Source organism: Furipterus horrens, unplaced genomic scaffold (assembly GCF_987537825.1).
Source record: "Furipterus horrens unplaced genomic scaffold, mFurHor1.1.pri manual_scaffold_4, whole genome shotgun sequence".
NCBI lineage: Eukaryota > Metazoa > Chordata > Mammalia > Chiroptera > Furipteridae > Furipterus > Furipterus horrens.
The window spans coordinates 72,579,189-72,591,313 of NW_028327174.1; the positions used below are offsets into that span (position 1 = coordinate 72,579,189).

The following is a 12,125-nucleotide window of genomic DNA, read 5'->3' on the forward strand; positions in this document are numbered from 1 at the left end:
CTGCTGCCTTAAAAGCTGTGGATAACCATATCATACCTCCCCCATCCCCAAATATTCTGTCTTAACTGTCCTCTAAGTTAGCAGGCTACTTTGAAATTACAAGCAACAAACAGTACAGCTCATCCCATTTTCCCTGACCATATGTCTACAAGGCACCTGTCCATATTATAACCCCGCCAGATGCCAACTTCACCAACACTATTTCCAGGATGCATAACTTTGCCCACGACTTCCCCAAAATGAGCCCTTGAAAAGCCTTTGCAAAACTAAAGCCAGATAATCTCTCTTTTGCCTTTTATTTTCCTGTCTTGGAGCCTTCAACTAATAGTGGTAATACTGCTTTTTTCTTTGTACATCTACATTTGCAACTGCTATTCAGATTTTCAAAATTAAACATTAAGAATTTGTAGGTGGTGCAACTCTTAAAGAAAAACAAAGAAATGAATTAGACAAAAGCCAAGACAGTGCTTACACCTCTGAAGAGGAAAGGTGGAGGATGAAATTGAGAAGGGGCACACAGGGCTTCTAATAGCTTTAAAAGCTTGTACACTGTTCTATTCTTCTTTAAACTCTATACAGACATTTTATACACTTCTTGTACTTTTTTATCTTGTATATATGATACATTACAACGTAAGTAGTAAAAATCTTTGGAAAATACATATAGGATAAAAATGGACTCTGAAAGTTATTTATGATTCATTATTGTGCTCAGCACTTTTGTAAGAATAAACACTGACAAATGGTTTATTATATTTATGACAGTGACTGTATATACTACATTTTGTCTTGGACACGCAGTATGCAACTTTTATAATAGTAGGCACTAAACATTAGTAATTACCATACATTTTCACAATACATAACTAGTACTGCTGTTAACTACATCACAGTACAAATTTCTGAAAAAGAAACCAACTATCTGCCACTTACTTGTCAATGTCTGCCATGTTGTAAGAACTCCAAATATCTATGGAGAGAAACATCAATGTTAAAAAAAAAGAAAAAAGATATCACTTATTTAAAACCAATAAAAACATTTAAAACCAAAACCCTTTAAACCAACACTATGTTTTAAAAAAAGAATCGGTGTTAAGAGATATCATGGAACATACAGACTTTCATGCTAGTCAAAGTCATTTTTCAGAGGATATTACTTAAGATAAGCAAGTTACTAGTAGAAATTTAGAATCTATCGTGTAAGGACTTTTGTAATACCACTATTGATAAAGAATCTATTGTAGCGCTAGAATCACAGAAAAGGAACACACAGGATCTTTATTCAAATTCCTGCAACAACCATGAATGGTCAATTTTTGTTTAAATTTTTAGGCTACTTAGTAGCTCAAGGAACAAACCCACTCATTTTTAACAGCATTCATTTTTATCAAATTCATGTTTAAAAACCAAAATCTACCACCTACTATATTCATTATGCCCCCCACCAACCCTGGAGATCTTTTTTAAAGTTTAATAATCCCTGTGTAAAATGTCAGCCTTTTAAGTTATTTATTGACAGTTATAAAGCTCTGCATCCCTAACAATGTTAACTAAACCTTCCCTGTCTCTTCAAATGTATGTCCTGTCCTATCACTGATAACCGCCCCCCCCCCCAAGCCTACCCTGGACCTGCCAGTACATTGTCAACAACTCTCGGTTAGCAGACCCAAATACTGTCAGAATCGATCACAGCACATCCTAAGTTCTTCCTTACTGTAAAATTAGTATTAACGTAAAGACTGTTTTTAGAAAACCAAAACGTAAGGTAAAGTGTGTTATATTCAGGCAGAATAATGGCTGAATGCCACCAGTAATGCAGATTAGTAAAGAAAAATTTTTAAGTTAAGCTTAGAACTCCACATTAAAATCAAGTTTTTATCTTTTAAAAATTAAAGTCTTATTCTAACTTACACCACGATATAAGCTTTGATTTCTTATACCAACATGCTTAATATGCTTGTTATTCAAAATGTTAAGAAGAGGTACTGATTTTAGCAGTCAAGTACTAATAATTGGAGTATTATTCCTATGCTGCCAACCCTCAGTGTCCACTTGGTGGCATTACATTCAGAATTCAAACTCCTACAACAAAATTTTGATTCTTTAGTAAACAGGATTCAAGGCAAAACAAAATGGCATTTAGTTTTTCAGAGATGCCGTCTCCAATCTGCCCATTCTGGATAAATTAGATTTCTTGGCTGTACACATTTTTTGTTTTTTACAGTAGACCTAATTTTGAAGTCAGATCATTTGGGTTGATACCAACTTTGTAGCAAGCTCACTTAGGAAAAAGAAAAGCCTAGCCTTATTTAAACATCTACAAAATTAGAACAAAAATGATTTCCTCATTGGACTGATCTTATTAAGAAGCAAATTCATGTAAAAGATTCCTTTAGTTCTGACAAATGTACAGAACGACCAGTAAATACACCATGGTAATATAAGATTAACATTAAGAAAAAGTGGTTAAGCGGTATATGGGAACTCTAAACTATATAACTTCTCTATAAATATAAAATTACAAATAGTTCATTTTTAAAAAGAGAGATTCCCACACTCAGGTTCTGAACCATCATATCTGATGGAGCAGACCCAAAAATCTGCATTCTAAACAAGAAACCTGGCTTCTTAAGTACGTAGTCTTAAGATAATCAGATCATATTGAGAAATACAAGTTTAGCTTAGCACCTACATATTGCCTTGGCCAGTGTGTCTTAGCTGGCTAGAGCGTCATCTGTACACAGGAAGGTTGTGGGTTCAATCCCCAGTAGGGGCACGTAAAGGAGGCAATAAGATAGATGCTTTTCTTTCTATCCACCCTTTCCCTCGCTTCCTCTCTCTAAAATCTGTAAGCATGTCCTTGGGTAAGAATTTTCAAAAAGCTCACAATATTTGTTAAAATCTTAAAAGCAATAAGTAAGGAATTCCTAACCCAAAACTGAAGGCAAAAGAGGAAGCAAAAGGATAAGGATAAGGATAAGGATAAGGAAGTCACTTTTGCCATGAGGCCAACTGCCAACCTCAAACTTGAACTACTTGTAGGGTGAAATCAAAAGCTACGGACCTATTTCAAGGTAAGAAATCTTTATGACAACCCTCTCAGTAACCTCCAAGTTAAGCAGTAACCTCAAAGTGCTAAATTCTCAGGAATAATAAACCAATTCTCCCCCCAAATCACCTGATCTATGTCGCCCTCAAAACCTAAGCTATGAGCTTAAAAGTGGTCTCTCACAAGGGTTCCTAGGCACCAGCATATCCAAATATAAGTGAAAGGCACCTTCATCCTAGACCTCAAATAACTCATAAAAGTAATTTTCAAGAGCAACATGGACAACAGAAACCAGTCTATAAAGATTTAAATATTGTCAAAAAGGCTACAAACTTCTAACTATAAACATAGACAAAAACAACCAACCTAACTACATTTGAAAATACAATGCTTGCAGCCATATCAAGGAACCGTCATCTATTAAAGGTGATATAACTAATTTAGCAAAGAACTAAATAGAGCTTCCAGAAATAAAAATAACAAACCAAACTAAATGAGCGAGTTTAATAGCAGACTAAATAGAGCTGGAGAAAGAATCAAGTGAGCTGGAAGCAAACTTACTTAGAAAAAATCTTCCAAAATATGGCAGAAACTAAAAGGAAGCAAATAAAGTTAAAATGTATTTTAGGATACAATAAAGTCAAACAAAGATTTAACACAACTTCTAGGAATAAAGAAAAAAATGGGCAGAATATTTGAAGAAATTAGGAGCAAAGAATTTTCCAGAACTAATGAATGATAGCCCTACAAATCCCAATCAGGAAAAATAAAAAAAGAAAACCACACTTATCCAAGATATGAGTGAAAAGGCAAGACACTAAAAACACAAGTCGAGTCAAAAGCACACAGTGAAAAGACAATTAACTTCAAAGGCACAGAAGACAGCTCTTTTCTTTTCAGCAATAAACACCAAAAGACAACAGAATATGCTGCTGAGCTTAACATGCTAGAAGTAATGGAGGATTTTAGAATAAACCAAAACATCTTTTAAATACAAAAGATAACATACTTTCAGGCAAAAACATCTCCAGCACTCTCACTAATAAATTCTAAAAGGCCTTTCTTCAAGCAGAAGGCAAATGATTACAAATGGAAGGTCTAAGATACAAGAATATATCTAAATAAATATTTTAAAAGAAGTAGTTATTACCACTGTGTAGTGTATTAAAAAATTTAAACTACCCCAACATGAAGTCACTGGTGAGAGTTAAGAGGTGAGGAAATGGATCCAAGTATTCTAATGTCCTTATGTATGCGTATTATAATTTCGAGGGTAACCACCCCTCAGAAGATTTGAAAGACATTAAGTTCCAAAACAGGAGAAAAACAAAATATATTTATTTTAACAACAACCTAAAGAAAAATTAGGTGAAAAAACAAAGCACAAAAAGTCACATTTAAACCTAAATATCATCGTAATTACATTAAATCAACTAAAGGTCCCTAGTAAAAACTGTTAGTGAAATACAATCCTAACCAAAAGAGAGCTGGTATCACTGTATTAACATCCAGTAAATGACTTTAAGGAAAAGTATTACTAGAGACAAAAAGGTGAAAGGTTCAACTCATTACCTGATATGTGATATATATAGAAGATCTCAATGAAAAGACAAGGTTCATCATGACGAAGGTATGTATACCTTAACCTAAGAACTTGACCACAAAGAAAACCTTTCAGTGGAGAAGAGGGGAACAAGTGATTGAATCAAACCATAAACTAATTATTTTGTAATCTTCTAATGGCTAGATGTCCAGACATGAGCCATCAAGTAACCTATCATTGCAGTAAACCTGATTCTAAGTTCTCCTTACTTTCAATGAGAAGAAAGGAAAGCTAACATTTATAGAGCCTACTCTGTAGTGAACTATTACAGGCTTTCCTCGTATTTGCAGACAAAACATTATGCCACTTGCTAAGCAACACATAAGAGGTTAACTGGAAAAAACTAGGAATTTAAATCTGATTTCTAAAACCCACGCCCAGTCCACCACACCAAAAACCAAGGTGCCTTCCCTAAAAGCCTACTATCCCATAGGTTATATAATATCAAATGCCCTGGCTGGTTTAGCTCAGTGGATTGAGCGTCGGCCTGCGAGCTAAGTGTCGCTGGTTCGATCTTCCAGTCAGGGTACATCAGAGAAGGAAAACTCTGACTCCAAAAACCTCCGCTGCCTTGCGGCATACCTCTTCAGGGGAAAGGCTAAGGGAGTAAACCCCGACAGAAAATCCGGAGCCGGAGTCCCTAAGGCGGTTTGACGTTGTAGTCAACACCGGCAACTCCTGCGGCGCACCTGAAACCAAGCTGTATTGACTCCGTCTTTCCCTTGGACCCTTCAGCTGCGAAGAGAGGGGGGGTCTGCTGCATGGGCAACAGCAGACCCTCCATATCACCCTGCCCAGGCTCTGTAGCTTCAGCTTCACTGGAGAGGACACTCCAGCGTCATCGCAAGATGTCGATTCAACACGGGAGGAGACAGATGCCGTGTCACTCCCGAGTCGGACTGCACAGCCATTCTCGGCGGTGCAGATAGACTCTTAAGAAGCTACACCATCGTCTCTCGAGATGGACGGCTGCCGACGACGACGACGATATAATATCAAAGTAGTTACTATTCCTTTATGGAAAATTACTCATTCATGGTGAAACAGCCAATCATTACAAACTATGTATGTTTTGAGGCAAAAGAGTTAATAAGAGAACCAGTAATATCCCAAGGATAAGATTTCCCTTTACTTCAGACCATGCATCTCATTCCTAACGCACTTCCATAAATCTTTCAAGCATCGCTTTTCTATTAACATTTCAGTGGTCCAGGGGCTCCGTATTTTATTTGGCTCCAGCACAACTTCCTAGTCAGTCCCAAGCAAAATGGACTATTTGAGAACACTAGTTTCTGTTCAGAGGATCTCATTTTCTAAGGCATTATCTGATCCAATGGCAAAGAAAATAATGGGTTGGACTGATACTTGAAAATACACCGAAGTGTTAACAAAATTTAATTCACATGAAAACATGACATGTTAGAAGATAACTTCATAACCATTAAGTGCTGCAGCCTTTCCTTGGAGCACAGTGAAACCTAAGCAAGCGTGTTTTTTCAGTCCAAACTGATGTACAGCATAATGATTTAAGTCAAGGGAACTATCCCTTTAAAACCAAGACAAAATCCTCATCGGAAATCATCATTGCTCATTACGCATCCCTGGATAAATTCTTTAACTACTGTGTACCTCAGTCTCCTCATTAAAATGGTCATACGACCTACCTCCAGAAGGACTAAATCAGTTACAATACATGTAGAATAATTTAAAACACTGCCTGAATAATCACCCAATAAGTACTGTTAATATCTACCCATTGTACTCTTCTGTACCCTCTTTACCTTAGAAAATAATCTAAATTAATAAACTTCAAAATTACAACTCCCTTTCCCAATAAAAATCAAAATATACAAACCTTCTAAACAAGTACGTAGCAGTAAAAGGCAGAGTTGGTAACCAGCCGGAAACAGGCTATCTTCTGTGGCAAGCCCAGTAATGTAATCTAGTGGCCTGCTGTCAATGGACTAAACAATTTACAAGGATGAGTGAAAACAACAACTCACCTTCTAACCCCTACTCTGCCCAACGAGGAAAGAACTTACTCAGATGAAATCAGTTGAAATGGGACTTATTATCACACTGTAATAGGTTCCTTCACATAAAGAATGTTAGAGAAGCCCTGGCTGGGTAGCTCAGTTGGTTAGAGCATTGTCCAGATACCCACGGCCGATCCCCAGTTAGGGCACTTCCAAGCAGCAACCAACGATGCATAAATAAGTGGAACAACAAAAACGGACGTTTCTCTCTCTCTCTCTCAAATCAATAAAAATTAAAAAAATAAAATAAAAAGATTTTTATAAATACTACTCTAACCCCACTTTCTTTTTCTTCACACTATCACCGCCACTCAACATTTTATATCTATACAACCAATTTTCCTTTTTGGTTCATAATGTAAGATATATGTCCAAACAGGCACTAAAATATTTATTGAAAGAATCACCTAAGACCACAAGTAACCACAGATTTTATTTGACCTGAATAAATTACTAGTTTTCTAAATTGATGAGGATTCATTCCTCCTAATTGTTTTTGTTATTAGTATTTCAAATTTACAACAAAGCAAAACAGGAACAAAGTAACATTTTATTTTGACATTGTTATAAAAGAAAACCACAGGCCCCAAATGTCATCACTCGTGCTAAAAGCCCATGATACCAAGCCTAGATTTAATACTTGATCTAATTGCAGTTTCAACCTCTCCCAGAAACAGCCTTAATCAGTCTGGAAATTTTTGCCCGACATCAATGAGGTAATCTGTCACAAGGACCCTTTTCCTCCACCCCACAGAAATAGGCAACTGTATGACAAAAACTTCCCTACTGAAAATAATCTTTTGTTAACAGCAACCTTTGCTTTACCCTTCTTCCTATAAAAACCCTCCATTTGGTACAACCCCTCAGAGGGCTGGATGGGATATTGCCCAAGGCTTAAAAAGGTCAATTAAATCCTCAAATTTACTCAGCTTCATTTTGTTTTTGAACATCTTCATACCTTCAAGTCAAAACAGATTCAGCTTCTTTCAGCCCCCTTTCCGACAAAAAGGACTCTGTATTGAATGTATTTTAGAATGTTTAGTATCAAAGCAGTCATCTGGACACAATATGGTCAAGTTAAATACATAAGATGAGCAACTGCATTTTGGATGTTTTGGTACAGCCAAAATTTACCAAGATTTTCAAACAGGTATGGTTTTTAAAATGTGATTTATAAAACAACACTGACCTACAAAGACAATCTATGAAGTCAAGGTTTTTACAATATTAGATGTCCAAACCAACCTACCTATCAATGTTTAGTTTCATTTACCCTCCAGACTTCCTAAAAAATAAACTGTACCTTTTGGATTTGGCCCATGTGAACATGGACAACTTTGAACGAGCATTTGAGACTGATTTACTACTCTCAAAAGATCACTGTAAATCTCATTTACCTCCCAACAGTTTTAAATCAATCCTATGTACAGCAGGTCCTCAAATATCATGGTTTCATTTAATGTCATTTCGTTTTAAAGTTGATTATGTGACTTAGGAACCTAACTCGTTTATATTGATTAGCCTTCAGTAAACTGGTTTCTGTATACATCACTTCACTTCAGGTCAAAGAATTCACCCACGAGGTTAAGTGAGGACTTGTACCTAAGGTTTTCCCCTTATCCAAAGTTAATGTGTATTACCTTCCTAAGTACAGTAAGTGTAGTGATATTAAAGCTGACCAGAAAATAGGACCTAAATGCTAATTTGAAAAGGTATTTTGATGTTACCTATTTTCAAAACTAGCAAATTTCATTTTACAGCGCAGCTCTCCTGGAACCAAGCAATTACCGTTGAATTTTTAAAGTGCAATCCTTACAAAACTAACTAATCAGACAGTGATAGTCCAAAATAGGGGCTCCCTGAGGACATCCCGTACCCAGTTCATTTGCTGTCCTCTCCAAGCCTAGCCGTCCCAGGCAGGACTCATTCCCCGCCGCCCTTCACTGCCCACTTTTTGAAGTGGGGGCATGGACAAGGCAGATTACGAATCTGGCTTACTAAATTTACGTTAACTCCTCATTCCACCCTTTGGTTCCTCCACCATACCTCCACACGCATCTTAAAAACAAAACAGCTAGTTAAGTATCTTATCTGGGAATCCCAATAAAGGAACTCATTTGTAAGAAAGCAATACAAGTCCTAGGTGAATTAAAGACCCTGCAAGCCAAATTCTTTAGCATTGCCATTTTAAAACCGCTTAGATCAATGCTTCACGAATAAAAAGGCCTGGTCAAAACACCCACCCAAATTCTGACTGTACCTGAGGTACACACAAAAAAATATTTTCTTAAGAACAGCTAAACGCTTTATACACATTAATTCTTTAAAAATTCTAGCAATGGAGGCCCTGCATCATCATCCATCACCTAACACTCATACTTTCCTCCTGTACCAATACAAAGATTAAGCTCAAAGAGAAGCAGGTTAAGAGTGTGACACCCAAGGGCTGGATTTATTGTTCAGTCTTCATTTTCACATCCCACCATCTCCACAACGTTCAGTAACTAACGGCAACTGAAGCCGGGGGTGGGGGTGGGGGTAGGGGGGTCGGGTCTCCAATCTGTCCCAGGTGGCGGCCACGTGCAAAGGGAAGCCGCGGGGGTTTCCCCGCCCAGCACAGTCTCCGCCCCCGGTGGGCGGAGAGCCCGGGAGCCTGGCGGCCTCCCCGCCCCCTCTCCGCCCCAGGGCCTCGTCCTCTCACGTCCCCTCACAGCCCCTCCCACCCATCGGAATTCGCAGCCTCCACCGTTCTTTCCATCCCCCAGCGGGCTCCTTGGGGTATGAATTTTTGAGGAAACGGGGACGTCGAGGTGGCAATAGGTTCTTCACTCTAGCCTGGCCCGCACCCCGCGCCAGAGGCGCAGCCGTCGCCTACTCAGGACCCCCGGCCGAAGCCATGGCCTCGCCCCCCTCCGCGCGGAGAAGCCGGTGGTGATCAGTGTACCTCAGCGCAGCCTGGCACGGTCCCCGGCCCTCCCAGGCCGCACCAACCCCCGCGTCCCCGCAGCCGTTCCACAAAAGAAAAAGAAAAAAAGCGCTGGCCGATCTCGGGAGCCTCTCAGGCTACGTGATCGAAAACTCTGCTGACGGGTCTAGCTCTGGCCCACAAAACGAGCCGGGAGGCCTCGGGCGGCCCGCAGCACCAGCTCTCGGTTCCCTGTTCCTCCCTCCCTCCCTTCTGTGCCCACAGCCCGGCCGACATTACGTTCCCTCTTTTCTTTCAGGCCCCCATCCATTACCGATGGCTAGTACGGGGAGCCAGACGGCCGGAGCTGCGCAGTCAGTGACTCAGGGTGGCGGCAGGAGGAGCAGGAGGCGGCGCCGAGAGCAGATGGCGCTAAAAAAGACCCAAGAGCCCGCCGCTCGCGCTCATATACAATTAGCGTCAGCACGTAGGACCAGCTCCGCCGCCCTCCCCCTTGCCTCGCCGTCTCCTAGCAACGCGAGCGGGAGGCGGGCTCAGGACGCGTTGCATAGCAACAGAACCGTCCTTCTTCCATGACGACCTCCACACCCCCTGCTCCCAGTTTGGGTTTCTCAGTTCCCGCTTCCGCCCCTTGCTACGCCCCGGGCTCCATTTTTCACCCGCTCCTCCGGAAAGGAAATTTCAACCCCTTTCATTCTCAGGAAAGGCCCTAGTCCTGCGCTTCGCCCATATACGCCTCGGCGTGAGGCTGGAAGTAGGGGAAGATAGGAGGCCAGCCGTATGTTTGGTACCGGCTCGCCGCAGCCTGATGGCGAGTGCTCCTTAGTTCTCCGTCTCTGTCCCAGCCTAATTCCTGCAACTCCCCTTCCCGGGTAACCATTTTCTCTCGCCGCCCATTTCATCCCTAGGAACAGCACTTCTTCCCTCCTGACCACCTCCGCGTTGGCTTTGCGGGTTTTGCTTTTCCTATGGGTTGGATCTCCTTGGCTTCCGGGGACGCTTCTCAGCCTTACTCCAACATCCTTTTACTTGCCATGTGGTCCCTCATTTTTGCTTTAGTTTTTTTTTATGGATGAAAATGGCATATTTGTGTATTCTCTGGATGCTTTGTAATGAAGACAGTCTGTTTCGTCTTTCTGAACAAGTAAATCCTATGGAAATCCTTAGGACTGCAAAACAGCATGGGTATTTTTCCATTGATGCTGGATTGACTAATAGTCGCTCTTAAAACAGTGGTTCTTAAAGTGTGATCCTGGTTCCCAGACCCTTTGAAGAAGGAGGTCAAAAGGATTTCTGTAAAAGTACTTACTAAGAAGTTACTTGCTTTTTGCACACTCATCCTCTCACAGTGGAGTTTTCCAGAGGCTACATGGCATGTGATATGGAAACGTTGAAAACAAGCAGATATTAGGATAGAGTCATTTGTTGTTAAAGGAGACATTATAGATTTACAAAAACGTAAAAGAATGCCAATTATTTTTGTTTGTTTTGTAAAGTAGTTACTTTTGTTAACCAATGATAGTTGGTGCTTAGTCAAACCAAAAGGAACGCCTATTTGGGGTTTGGCGAAGAAGGAAACTGCAAACATTCATTGTGATACAGCATGTACAGCAACGCAACATTATTACAGCTCAATTATGAACAGCCCAGGTGAGGTCACCCTGCTGGTATAAAGCCCTGCTCTGTCTGCTCTGCTAGTATCTTCAGAGTTTTGACTCCAGCTGGAGAACCAGTCTTGACTGGTGGAAAGGAAAAGTGTGCAACCCAAGTTGCTCCGGATCAGACTTATGTAGGGAGAAGTCCCTGCCCGGGTCCCTGATTGGGCCCCCTCTTGCAAATGAGGACTCCAAATCCTCATGGCTTGATTGGTCCTAATTAGTCAGAAGGTAGCTGCTTTGATTGGTCATTGAAGATGCTAATGGCATTATAGCTGCATAGCTCTGATTGGATTGGGAAAGTCTCAGTCCTATTGATTGAAACAGGACTCTAGGAACACTTGTAAAGATTGGCTCAGAACCACAGACAGGAAGTGCAGTGAGGGAGGTAGGCACTTTAGCAGGGGTTTTGTGTGAGAGCCACAAGGAGTCCTAAGTATCTTTTTTTCTTTTTTTCAATCCTCAATGGAAGACATGCTTATTGATTATAGAGAGAAGGGGAAGGGAAGGAGAGAAAGAGGGAGAGAAACATCTCTATGAGAGAGAAACATCGATCAGTTACCTCTTGCACACGCCCCCAACCAGGGACTGAACCTGCAACTTTTAGGCTTTTGGGACAACACTCCCATCAACTGAGCCACACCAGCCAGGGCAGTAGTATATTCTTTTTAGGGGTCAACACTTTTCACATAAAATAGTCTTTTATGTTAACATCTCATTGGTTTATTTTTTTTAATAAAATAAGTTATCCTTAAAATTTCTGTTTTAATTTCTAATGTGATAAATATCAGTATCTGTAAGGCACATAAAGTTTCTTTGGGGTCCTCAATTTTTAAGAGTGTAAAGTGGTCTTGAA

General features: G+C 40.3%; 1 protein-coding gene across 3 annotated transcripts in view; it reads right to left on the minus strand.

Annotated features, from left to right (window-relative positions):
• NAP1L1 (nucleosome assembly protein 1 like 1) overlaps positions 1-10,069 on the minus strand; it is a 28,973-nt gene extending 18,904 nt beyond the window's left edge. Inside the window, exons 1-2 of one of the 3 annotated variants that reach the window (XM_090273638.1) lie at positions 6,508-6,593; positions 934-970 (exon numbers count right to left, since the gene is read on the minus strand). In XM_090273638.1, coding sequence (XP_090129764.1) covers positions 934-950 — 17 coding nt within the window. In that variant the 5' untranslated portion in view covers positions 951-970; positions 6,508-6,593. Of the gene's footprint in view, positions 1-933; positions 971-6,507; positions 6,594-9,927 lie in introns of those variants that run through there. The other 2 variants (XM_090273637.1, XM_090273636.1) reach the window with 2 other exon arrangements.
• Positions 10,070-12,125: the final 2,056 nt, after the last annotated feature.